Genomic DNA, 13,677 nt, shown 5'->3' with positions numbered 1-13,677 from the left:
TCTTTGACACTGCTCCTATCTATGTCTCCATCACTTGAATCTGGTCGGGCTTATGACTGCTTTGACATTTGTATATGTTGGAAGCGATACTCTGTGACTTCCAAAGCTAGGCCATGAAAGAGCATGCAGCTAGCTTCAGCCTTCTCTTCTGGAACATGGAGCTGCCATGTACAAAGTCTGAATGGAGAGTCCACTTATAAGCCCAGCTGACAGTCCCAGCAGGCTCCAGCCATCCCTAGCTAGGAGCCAGGGATTTTGGAAATAGATCCTCCAGCCCTAACTGTTCCTGCTCTTAACTCCCTGTGTCACCCCCTAGCTGCTGGAGACCTTCCAGCTGAGTTCTAAGTCATTCCCGCTGTCCCTGTCCAAATTCCTGACTCTATGAATTGTGAGCATAATAGAATGGCTATTATTTTATGCCACTAAATTTGGAGTGGTTTGTTACATAGCAACAGGTATATGAAACATTTAGAAAATCATGGATTGGGGGGTAATAATAGGGTAAAGGGAAAATTGACCATATGAAAATTAACAGATCCGATCTTGGTCTGTATGTATATTTTTCAAATATATATCAGTTTTTGTTGATGACAAAGTTTACTTTCTTCTCTCTAAGCTAAAAGTCCTGTGTTAATTTGAAGGGCCTGCAGCAAACCGAATGGTATATAAACGCCACAGAGAACAAGGGCCCAAGGGGAAGCTCACTAGCCCCTGTAGACAGAGACTTCTTTTCTTGAGAGAACTGAGAGGAATCGAAAGCTGAAAAGAAAAGCCCTTGGTTTAAAAGGACTGCATTCCAACCTATCAGATCAATATTGCAGAGATTCCTAAAATCAATGTGCTGAGGCAGTTTTATCAAATGTACTTGCCTACTGATTAATATTCTGACTTTTAAATGTAAACATGCATACCTCTTTGTTGTGAACAGAATTACAGTATATTAAAGGTAGCAAGATACACAATGCCCACTAGATTATCATTGTAGTTTGATAAATGAGGAAACTGAGGCTCAGAAAAGCAAGAAAACTCACCATGATGAAAGAAATGGCAGTGCCCTTTACCCAGCCCCAGATAATACACAAGGGCCAGGCCTTTCTTCTGATACAGAATAAATGTAAGAATGGCAAGTATATCCCCTCAAGGTCTACCCCTGGATCAATTCAGATTATAGGAAAGCTATACTTTGAGTCTTTTTTTTTTTTTTTTTTTGCCTCCCTGCGAAGCAAACAACTTCCCCCATCTAAGATGCACTATTGTGTCTCTGGTTTTGTTTGTTTGTTTGTTTTTGTTTTTTATCATGGGTGGGTATAAGGAATGGTTTTCTGACAATGCCCTGTGATGTTTGATCTCCTTTATGCTAAAACATCCAAATAACTGTGTTAAAGCTAGGTTCTTGGCAGAATTTTGTATTTCCTAATGAACTTCATTTAATTAGGTTACAAAATCTGTGGATCTTATTTCCCTTGGCTGGTTGCTGTGGTAATGCATGTTCTTAAACCTCCATTCCTGCATCTTATCGGAGGGAGGGTCATCTTGCTACCTTCATCAGCATTGTTGTGAAGATAAAGCCACATACTATGGTATGATGACAACTTTCATGGTAAAGACATTTTTTTGTTGTTTTTTAATTTTTTTCAAGTATTAGGATCAATTCAGCCTCAGCTGTCTAACAAAGTATAAATAGTCCAGTGCTTTTCTTTACCCTGGCCAAAGACATGTTCTCAGGCCCTAAATGAAAATGATGGGTTGCAGGTTCCATTTGTTCTTAATCATAATTCCAAAGATATTATTTTAAGAAGAATTTGTACTAATGCTTTAGAAACCATGGATTGACTTCCATGTTACCTTCCGCCAGAGGATTTCAGGTTAAAGCAAGAAGCAAATAAACAGAATGAAAACCATTTGATCAGACTCTGATTTTGAAAGATACATAACATTATTTCCCCCATACACAAAAAATGTCCAGTCATGCAGAAGGGAGAGCAGAAATGCTTACTTCTAGAGACACAAGTTTTACTTGTTCGCTTAACTTCTTTCTGCTCCAAAATGATTCCAAACTCAGCTCTCCACACCTTAGCCAATCAGAGAGGCCTCTTTAAGCTCGTGAAACATAAGGTTTTAATTTACAAGGGATCATCTATATTTCTTTCCCAGAGCCTGACAGAAGGACTACATTTTAAATCCAATACAAACGCCTGTATGTTTTGCAAATGTTTTCCCAGATAATATACACTATCTCCAAATGCAATGCAACAACAGAACTAATTAAAGCAGTCATGAGACAGTTCTTTACCTCTGGTCTTTTTGAGACACAAGATTTAAGTAGCAGATTTAGCAAAATCTTCTTTTATAGTTTAATCTTTGAATCACAAGAAAATTTTGGGTAATCATTACCCTAACCTGTTGATGATAATTTAGTGATGGTGGGGATTTTTTTCCTTTCATACTTCTATTTTTTAAAATGTGTTTTGTGAATACTGTATATAAGTAATACATGATTCATATTAAGACCTATCAAATATACCCATCTATTTTAAATCTTTGAGTCTTACCATGTTTAAAATGTAAATTGTAACAAATTATGGCTCACTCTCAAAAGATAGTTTAATGAGAATCAGCTGTAAGTGCTCTATCAGATAAAAGTCAAGATAATCAAACTTGCAATCTCTTTTGATAAGTTGTTTTCTGGAAAGCAATGTATTTTTATTTAAAGATGGACCTTTCAAAGAGAGTCCGTAAACTGAGGCTCTGTTCGTAAATGAAAACAAGAATTTTCTCATCCATGTCAAGAACAGATTTGTGTAAGAATGCATAAAAAAAATGAAGAAAAGACATTTAGTTTTAGAATCGTTACACAAGAACACAGATGTATTGGAAAATAAGAATTAGCAAATGCAGAAATTCCTGGGTTGGAAATTCAAGGGAAGAAATGAGGTAGAAATCTACACTGAGAGCTCAGATAAGAGTTATGCCTAAAGCGTCTCTATAAAGACACTCTAATAGATTCCTAGGTGATGCCTCCCATAAAAGAGGGAATAGCATAGTCTGGGCTTTCTTTATCATTATCAGCTCCCTAATCAAACAATATCCCTTCACCAGGAATTCAAAGAGAAGAATCAGGCCAAGTTCTCACTTTCTACTCGGGACATACAAAAGTGATACAGAGGTGAGAGTCCGACCTTATAAAATTTATTTTCAAAATACATTAGGTCTAATCTAGCATTTCTCAGACTGTATTTCACAGCGCATGAGTATCAAGCAAAATATTTATATAATGTGTCTGTGTGTATTCCAAGTGTGTAGGTATATATGTATATGCCAAATGTAGAAAATACGAGGTAAGACAAAGTTTAAAAAGAGTTCTTTACCTCAGGACTTCTCAGAGATTTTATTGGACTAACGAATCTCCAATAAGGACATAGACTATGGCCTTTTTCCAAACTTATTTGAACAAATATATTTCACAGACACCCTTAGTTATTATATTTCACAGAACACAATTTGGAAAATGCTGATCTAACTCGTCAGTGAGTCCCAGCATTGATACCCTTACCATCTATATCCCGGTATAGAAAACTATGTTAAATATTGAGGACTCACTATGTTCTGAACCCAGAAACCACCTTTCACCCTATACTTTTTAGAAATGGACATGTTCACTCAATGGAAGTCCATGGATTTTGGTCAGATACAAGGCCTACTCTGGCACATATTGGCTATGGGACAATTTACTTAACTATGTTGAGCCTTAGAATCTTCATCTATTAAAAGAATATAATAATACCCACCTCAAAGATTAGTAAAGTTTAAGTGACATAATGCATGTACACATGGTATGTACAGCATGTATACATTAAGAAAAGCAATGTCAAATACATACAGTAGGCGCTCAAAAGTCTAGTCTTAAACAGTGTTATAAACTCTGTTATTCAACAAAAACGATTCAAGCCTGCCACCTACAAGCCAGCAACAAAACAACTCACCTAGAAGCTCAAGGTCCTCCAGGAGCATTCACCTAGCTGCTTGGGTGACCCTGTGTACTCAACTGTATGTAATTGAAACTGGGTCTCTAGCCCTGGTAATTGTCAACATTCAGTCTGACATGAGCAGTCTAGAGAAACTTCAGAAGATTTGGGAAAGGCTTGATAAAACAAGATCTTTAATATAAGAAAATTTGACTGTCTGATGCTTGAGGGACTTATATAAAGGAGAAATTGGGTTATGTTTATAGTTTTTAACTAATTGAAATTTTTTGAAGAAGTTAATAATAGTTCATACTTATTTAGTAATTTGTAATCTGTGGACCTCAAACCTTTCCACAACCTGAAAAAATAATGTATTTTAGATTAAAGTAAAAATATGCTGTTTATATTTCTCTTTTAATATTTTGTTACCCACTACTTTCACACCTCCCTGAAAGACCTTCCATAACACTCACTGTTATTGGTTACAAATATGAATTGTTCCTAATTTTAACAGCTTCCTCTGTATCACATAAGGTTGGTTTAAAAATAAATTTGAAAAATGTAAATTTTTTAACTTTGGAAGACAACTTTCAAGAAATACTTTCTTATGCCCATCGGTAGATGACTGGATTAAGAAACTGTGGTACATTTATACAATGGAGTATTACACAGCCATAAAGAAGAATGAAATCTTACCATTTGCAATGATATAGACGGACCTAGAGAACATTATGCTAAGTGAAATAAGTCAGACAGAGAAAGACAAATACCATATGATCTCACTTATATGTGGAATCTAAAGAATAGAATAAATGAATAGGCTAATCAGAACAGTCTCAGAGATATAGAGAAAAAAAACTGTGGGATGCTAGGGAGAGGGTGGGGATGGGCGAGAGGGTGAGGGGATTATACAGCCACGAAAATTGCCACGGGGATATGAAAGACAGTTTGGGGAATATAATAAATAATGTAAAGATTGTGTAGGGTATCTGATGGACACTTGTCTCATTAGGGAGACCACTTCAGGGACGGTGTAGATGCCTGATCATTGTGTTATACATCTGAAACTGAATAATAATGAATGTCAACTATAATTATATATAAATTATATACATATATATATATATATATATATATTCACAAGTGGAATGCTGCATAGGAATAGAGACAGTGGAAATTTAGTGGCTGTGTGCCATGTCAGGAGTAGTAGATTGGGGGAGAGGGATTATCACTTTGTGAGGGGTATAAATGTCTAACTATTGCATTGTTTTGTACACCTGAAACTAATAATAATAATTTTTTAAAAAGAAATACTTTTTTATTAATTTTACGATGTCTTTTTACACAAACCATTGAGAACTTCTTCAGAAAACTAATTTAAAAAAAAAAGAATGGTAAGCTACTCGAAAAAGGCATAAAAAGGGTTAAAATAAGCATCTAATAAAATTCAAGCCAAGCAAGGCCATTTAACCTGTAGCACATCCCTTAACATTTCCGGGCCTAGTATTTTTAATTGTAAACTAGAGAAAATTAACTAGTTCCTATATAATGCCTTTAGTTTCTTGCAGTTTCATGATTTGGTAAGAATGACTCTTTTTTTCTTTTTACTCCAACCGCTGCACTTCTGAGCTTCCTCCCTAGTAAACTTCACTGCCCAGTGGAAGACAAAATAAGCTCAAGAATTTCAATAAAACAACTTTTGAAGCAGGAGAATGTCACCTAGTCTGAGGAACTGAACTGAGTACTCTGCCATATTCCCTGTTCCCTTCTATTGGGAGAGAAAGGTTTGGAGTGATAATGGTGGTAGATGTTCTTCATTCACGTGATGCTTCTTGGTAAATAACACATTAGAATAAATTCATTTTTCCCCTAGTCCAGTCACCTAGAATGACCTTGAGAGAATGGAACACAGGACAGATAAGTCTTTACAAGAAATAAGTGGTAGAAGGAGGATGGCTTGGTAAAGTTTCTAAGCATGGGATACGATCAGCTAAGGAATGAGCATCAGGGAGGAAAGAGAAAAGTATCCCGGAGACTGTGAGTCGGATGCTAGAAGGTAAAATGAACAGTTATGAACTGTGCATGCTCAGAGAACATCAGAGAGAAACCCAACCTCCTTTTCAACATCAAAATGTTTCAAGAACCACTACCAACACACACAGACACACACACACACACACACAAACACACACACATACGCGCGTGCGCACGCACAAGCACACATGCGCACATGCACACACTCACATGATACCTATTGTACATTTAGTACCTGCTGTTTTTTATTTTAATAAATACTAGGAATCCAGAAACAAATAAGTATTTTATGAATTTACTGCACCCATAAATATTTGAAAACCAATAATATATTATATCTGAAACAGTGTAATTTTTTTTTAACAGATAAAGATATGACTACACATTTTTTAGAGACACCAACATGCATGGTGATGAAATTCATAGAGCCCTGATAGATGTAGTACAAGTAGCACCCATCTTAAGTAATGACCTTTATGTCTGGACTAATAATGTTCAAGCTTTTCAGTGACAGTGTGTTCCAGGTTCCCTCTTTCACAGTCATCTTGAAGCCATCCCCTGCTGATGTGGGGAAAAGTGGCCTTTAATAGCTCCCTATTGTCTGTATAATTCAGCCCAAACTTTTTAGCAAGGACTAAAAGTTTCTCCTGCCTTCCCCAAAATATCTCAGCCACACTCAAACCCTGTCCCTCTTCAGCAATTCAAGCACGTCAGAGCTCCTGTCTTTTGCACCTTCCATTCACCTCTCGGTCAGAATCCTCCCCACCCTTTCCACAGGCTGGCTGCTCCCCTTCTGTTCCTTCAGTTTGGAGATGGGCCTTAGGATAACTGATCTACATTTCTGTGCCCTACTGTATTCTGTCTTCCTGTAAGACTGGGCCGTGTCTTGTTCATCTTGTACTCTTCTACCCAACAGCTCTTATAGCATGAGAGGTGCTTGGTAGGAATTTATTAAAAAAATAAATTGATAAACAAAAGACAGAAAATAATTGTGTGAAAGTACCCCAAGAGAGAGTCTAATCATAGGCCAACAAATCCTAGGTTAATTAATAATACAATGGCATTTTATTGATAAAACTGAGTCACCTACTGAAACCATCATTTGACAGATCTGACACGGAAAACAAGTAGAATGTAGTCTGCTGAGGTGGGTTGTGGTGTTTGGAATTAGGAAGGGTATGTGCAGACTGTCTGCTTTTTGCTTTCAGACTTTGTTGATTCGTGTGTTTTCCAAACTGGCTTCCCCACCTCTGCCTACCGGTGGAAGACCACGCTGCAATCCAGCCTGTGGCACCTAAGTGCCCGGGGTCTGACACGCCCAGAAGTTCCCCAGAGCCGCGGGCGAACGGAGCCTTGGGGGCTCCGAATAGCTCCTCAGGGCCCAGGCTGTCTGCCAGCGCAGCTGGGCCCGAGCCGCCCCGGGGGTCGCTCCCGGGGAGGTGTGGGGCAGGTCGTCGGCTTCCCAAGTTTTTCTCTCTAAATATTTAATGGGTCGTTTCCCATTGCTTCTGTTTCTGACTTGATTAAAGAGGAGAAAAGGGAGTCTGACTAGGAGAATAGTAGCAGACGGCGCATCTGGCTTTACTTTTTAAATTCCATCAAAGTTTGTGTTTTGTTGTTCTTGTTTGTCTTCATTTGACAGCGATCCCACGAACTTCTCCTTGGGGGAAATGGCGCGACCAAAGCCCGCCAAGCCCAGCCTGAGAGCTCTAGGATTTATTAGAGTAATATTTTACAGAAAACCTTAACATCGACTCAAAGAAAGCCGTGCGCTCCTTAAGTCAAAGGCAGCTGCTCGGATCTAAGCGCCCGGTGTGCTGTGTGTAGTAACCAGCGTTTAAGAGCAGGACTTTTAAACATGAAAATGGCTAGAAGAAAAGAAAAGCTAAGTCCCGCGGTCCGCCGACTCCCATTCATTATCTCCAGCAGCATATGGGACCATTCTGCCGCTTGTACTCGTCTTTTCTTCCGCAGGAGCAAAAGCAATCAGGCCTGTCCCTCTTCCTAGCAAGCCCACTCTTTGTGCCCGAGCGGTGCCTCTGCCACCACGACTTCCTCCACCTCCCGCCTCCGCCTCCTCCCGCCCGCCGCCGACTTTCGCTCGGGGAAGCAGGCGACGGGCGCCCTTTGCGCCGCGAAGCCAGAGCGGCGATTGGGCGACGGTCCCTGAGCCTCCAGTTTCGCGTCGGTTTCAAGGCTCCTCCCTCCTGGTGAAAGACAGACTGCGGGGCGCCTGGAAACCGGTCGGAGGGCGCGCGGGGGAGAGGAGAGCTAGCGAGTTGAGGGATTGACACAAATGGTCAGGCGGCGGCGGCGGAGAAGGAGGCGGAGGCGCTGGGGGGAGCCGAGGCCGCTGGGCTGCCGAGAGTTGCGCGCCGTCCGGGGCCGCGGCCACTAGCGCGGCGCCGCCAGCCGGGAGCCAGGAAGGCGGGACGCGGCTCCGGCGCGCCCGGGCTACCCAGGCTCTCCCCGCCGCCCGCGCTTCATGAATCGCAAGTTTCCGCGGCGGCGGCGGCTGCGGGACACAGAGCGGGCGCCGGGGGAGCGGGCCGAGCGCGGCTCGGGCTCGACGGTGGGCACGGGCACGGAGCAGATCTCCCCGGCTGCAAAGGGAGCCGCCGCGGGCCGCGCCACTGCCAGCACCAGCCGAGCGTCGCCGAGAAAGGAGCCGAGAAAGTATGGCTGAGGAGGAGGCGCCTAAGAAGTCCCGGGCCGCCGGCGGCGGCGCGAGCTGGGAACTTTCTGCCGGGGCGCCCCCCGCAGGGCCGGTGGCGGAGGGGAGCTGGGACGCGGGCGGCCACCGCTGCGGCTGCCGCCCCCCAGCTGACTCCGGGCGCTTGGCGCGCCGGCTGTTGCTGCTGATTTGGCTGCTGGAGGCTCCGCTGCTGCTGGGGGTCCGGGCGCAGGCGGCGGGCCAGGGCCCTGGGCCGGGGCAGCAGCCCCCGCCGCCGCCGCCTCAGCAGCAACAGAGCGGGCAGCAGTACAACGGCGAGCGGGGCATCTCCATCCCGGACCATGGCTACTGCCAGCCCATCTCCATCCCGCTGTGCACGGACATCGCTTACAATCAGACCATCATGCCCAACCTGCTGGGCCACACGAATCAGGAGGATGCGGGCCTCGAGGTGCACCAGTTCTACCCTCTGGTGAAAGTACAGTGCTCGGCCGAGCTCAAGTTCTTCCTGTGCTCCATGTACGCGCCCGTGTGCACCGTGCTGGAGCAGGCTCTGCCGCCCTGCCGCTCCCTCTGCGAGCGCGCGCGCCAGGGTTGCGAGGCGCTCATGAACAAGTTCGGCTTCCAGTGGCCGGACACGCTCAAGTGCGAGAAGTTCCCGGTGCACGGCGCCGGCGAGCTGTGCGTGGGCCAGAACACGTCGGACAAGGGCACCCCGACACCCTCGCTGCTACCGGAGTTCTGGACCAGCAACCCCCAGCACAGCGGCGGGGGCCACCGCGGCGGCGGCTTTCCGGGGGGCCCCGGCGCGTCGGAGCGAGGCAAGTTCTCGTGCCCGCGCGCTCTCAAGGTGCCGTCCTACCTCAACTACCACTTCCTGGGGGAGAAGGACTGCGGCGCGCCCTGCGAGCCGACCAAGGTGTACGGGCTCATGTACTTTGGGCCCGAGGAGCTGCGCTTCTCGCGCACCTGGATCGGCATCTGGTCAGTGCTGTGCTGCGCCTCCACGCTCTTCACGGTGCTCACGTACCTGGTGGACATGCGGCGCTTCAGCTACCCGGAGCGGCCCATCATCTTCCTGTCGGGCTGCTACACGGCGGTGGCCGTGGCCTATATCGCCGGCTTCCTGCTGGAGGACCGGGTGGTGTGTAACGAAAAGTTCTCCGAGGACGGGGCGCGCACAGTGGCACAGGGCACCAAGAAAGAGGGCTGCACCATCCTCTTCATGATGCTCTACTTTTTCAGCATGGCCAGCTCCATCTGGTGGGTGATCCTGTCGCTCACCTGGTTCCTGGCGGCCGGGATGAAGTGGGGCCACGAAGCCATCGAGGCAAACTCGCAGTATTTTCATCTGGCCGCCTGGGCCGTGCCGGCCATCAAGACCATCACTATCCTGGCGCTGGGCCAGGTGGATGGCGACGTGCTGAGCGGGGTGTGCTTCGTGGGGCTCAACAACGTGGACGCGCTGCGCGGCTTCGTGCTGGCACCCCTCTTTGTGTACCTGTTCATCGGCACGTCCTTTCTGCTGGCCGGCTTCGTGTCGCTCTTCCGCATTCGCACCATCATGAAGCACGACGGTACCAAGACCGAGAAGCTGGAGAAGCTCATGGTGCGCATTGGCGTTTTCAGCGTGCTTTACACGGTGCCAGCCACCATAGTCATCGCCTGCTACTTCTACGAGCAGGCCTTCCGGGACCAGTGGGAGCGCAGCTGGGTGGCCCAGAGCTGCAAGAGCTACGCCATCCCCTGTCCCCACCTCCAGGCAGGTGGAGGCCCCCCTCCTCACCCACCCATGAGCCCCGACTTCACCGTCTTTATGATCAAATACCTTATGACACTGATCGTGGGCATCACATCAGGCTTCTGGATCTGGTCCGGCAAGACCCTCAACTCCTGGAGGAAGTTCTACACCAGACTCACCAACAGCAAACAGGGGGAGACCACCGTCTGAGACCCCGGTGCTCAGCTCATTCCCAGCCCTCTGCTGGGTCACAGCCACCCCCAAAATCTGGCCCCATGGAATCATTGCCAAGCCTGGCTACTCAGGCTCCCTCACTAGACACTCACTTTCGCAGGCTTCTTTTAACAACACAGCTCCTGCAAAAGCTTCTGTCCCTGGGGGCAAACGGACTCTAGGGCCCAACTGCCAAAGAGGGGGGATGGACAGACCTCTCTGGCTCTCACACTCTGAAACCTGGACTGTGCGCTTTTATGATTGTAAATAACCTGTGTAAGATTTTTGTAAGTATATTTGTATTTAAATGACGACCGATAACGCGTTTTCCTTTCCTTTCTTTTTATTTTGTTTTGTTTAAATTTGAATTATTTAGGGCGGTTGCACCATTTGAGGCCCCGTCCTGTCCTTTTCGGAGAACTGCACAGATAAAACTGGAGCGCACAGGCGGGGTGCTCCTGCGGGTCCTCGCGCGTCCCTCCCTGCTGCGGGTGGGGTGCGGCTGGGGCAACCGCCCGGTCACTTCCCTCCACTTTCTGCTCCCTCCCTTCCCTTCCTTGCTTGAGGTTGGGGCTCTTAAGGTACAGAACTTCTTAAAGCTTCCAAGTCCGCCCTTGTCTGGGACTAGATTTCGAAGGCCTGTCCCTTTGACTTCCCCAAGCTGAATTTTTCACTGTTGAGAACCTTTCCCCTAGCTTCAAGGAGGCCTAGGGATGTGGGCGCCGGCAGTCCCAGCCTTCCTCCGCACTGGCCTCCAACGCCCAGACACTCCCTCCTTCCACCTAAGTTGGTTAGAGGGTGAGTGGGATAACCAATGCCAAACTTTTTAAAGTCTAATTTTTGGTGGATGAGCTCATTTCATTCTCTAGTGTCTAACCCTGGTATGTATGGGTTTGGCCAGCGTCATGGAAAGATGTGGTTACTGAGATTTGGGAAGAGGCATGAAGCTTTGTGTGGGTTGGGAGAGACTGAAGATGAAGGTTATAAAATGTTCTTTCTAATTGCATACTGATGCCTGGCAACCTGCCCCTAGGACTAAGACAGTCCGCGTTTAGATTTTCCTGTTCTGTAAAATGGAAATATTGAGGTCACCTGGAAAGCTTTGTTAAGGAGTTGATCTTTGCTTTCCTTAACAGGACAACAGAATGTAAACTGAAGATAAAAAGTTGAAGATTTCAGTGTAATGGACTTCCTCAAAATGAAGTGATACTTTCTTATTTTTAATCAAATAATAATTAGACATATATCAGAAACTTTAAAATGTAAAAGTTGTACTTTCAACATATTACGTTTGCTATTTAGCAACACATTCTGAGGGAGGAACAATCCACATCACTAAGAACAACCCTGGTAAGATTCTGGGCGGTAAAGGAGGTAGAATAATTGATGGGATTAGGTCCTGAAATAAAATATGGACATGCATGCTAAGGGGGCACTGTGTGCAGGTCTGCTGCATTAAATCCTGCGTGCTCCTTTTTGGATTTACAGAAATGTATCAAATGTAAATCTTTCAAAGCCATTTAAAAATATTCACTTTAGTTCTCTGTGAAAACGATGAGAGAAGCAATCCTCCTGGTTGTATTGTTGTAAACTTTAAGAGTTTATCAAAATGCCGGTACTTAGGACCTAAATTTATCTATGTCTGTCATACCCTAAAATGACAATGGTCTTTGAATTTGGTATGCATTTATTCTGTTCACTATCACGAAATCATCTATATTTATAGAGGAATAGAAGTTTATATATATATATATATAATATACCATATTTTTAATTTCGCAAATAAAGTCAAAGTTTTTTACAAAATTATATGGTTTTTGTGCCTGAAAATAGTAGAGTTGGAACTGTTTGAACTATGAACTATCTTTACAATTTATAGTGTCTCTTGGCTATTCCCACAGTATATAAATTCAGGAATTCAATGAAAGAAAAAAAATCTATCTTTAAACCTTCAGATCAGTCCTCCCAAAGAATTATCCTCCTTGCATTGTTGTGATTGACATTGTGAAGTCCTTAGTAGAGAGCTGCTTTCATGACAGTAACAATATAAAAATTGAAGTTTGCAAATTATATCTTTGCTCAAAGATTATTAAAAAAAACTCTAATTTTAATATTAAAGCTTTTTTCTCTTTCAAGGGGTATATTTATATTACCTTTATAATGTGGAGGTTTGTTTTTAAATCATCCATCACCTTTGTCATGATTTTTATGAGGTATTGCCTTATATTTTCCATATTTTTGGATATTCCAAAACCATAAGTAGGTATTCAATAAATGGTTAACTGACTGTATGTTTATAAGCATTTTAAACAGCAGTTGGGTGTCTAAGGCTATTTTGTTGTTTGCTTCTGAAGACTCCATTTTTATATTGTTCAAGGAACCTTCTCCAGAGGAATTACCTGGTTGGTCTACTCTTAGAATTTATATATATGTATATATATGTAGAGTATGTATAGATATACACATATATATCTATATTATATCTCTATATACATATATAAATAAGTATATACACATTAATTTTTATAAAAGATGCAAAGTTTACTTACACATTTTATAATATGCAAATAGGTTATGTGAAATGGAAAAAGCCAGATGAAAAACCTCAGATACCTTTGAAAAACAAGTCTCTTATTCCTTTACAGACTAAAAATATATTAAATTTTTCCATGAAAACACTTTATGTTAAAATGACAAGGGGCTAAAATGAAGACCATTGATACAATAGTTACTTTCATGGTTATAAAGAAATTGTCTTATAAGTCACCATTATTTATTTTAAAGCAAATGAAAAAATTAAATCTAATTGAAAATATAGCATTCAGTTTTAAGTACCAATATAGCATTCAGTTTATGTTCTTTTTTCTTTGTTACATTAACCTAATATAGTAGATATCTGAGAAGGTTTTATTGTATAGACTCAGAAAAATAACAATTCTTAGACCAAATTAAAACATGTCTCCTTCCTAGATAATTTAATCAGATGATTTCTGGAAAATAAGATTATTAGTCTCTATCCAAGGAATAAACATAAAGCATTCTTACTGTGG

At 43.5% G+C, this 13,677-nt stretch overlaps 1 protein-coding gene across 1 annotated transcript; it reads left to right on the top strand.

Moving 5' to 3' along the window:
- Positions 1-8,492: 8,492 nt before the first annotated feature.
- FZD1 (frizzled class receptor 1) lies at positions 8,493-12,885 on the top strand. The gene has a single exon (XM_081079369.1). The coding sequence runs from the start codon at positions 8,678-8,680 to the stop codon at positions 10,622-10,624; it is 1,947 nt and encodes a 648-aa protein (XP_080935495.1). The 5' UTR covers positions 8,493-8,677; the 3' UTR covers positions 10,625-12,885.
- The last annotated feature ends 792 nt before the right edge of the window (positions 12,886-13,677 follow it).

Source organism: Rhinolophus hipposideros (assembly GCF_964194185.1).
Source record: "Rhinolophus hipposideros genome assembly, chromosome: 18".
Classification (NCBI taxonomy): domain Eukaryota; kingdom Metazoa; phylum Chordata; class Mammalia; order Chiroptera; family Rhinolophidae; genus Rhinolophus; species Rhinolophus hipposideros.
Note: the sequence above shows the minus strand (reverse complement) of the source record. Positions and strands in the feature narration are given on the sequence as shown.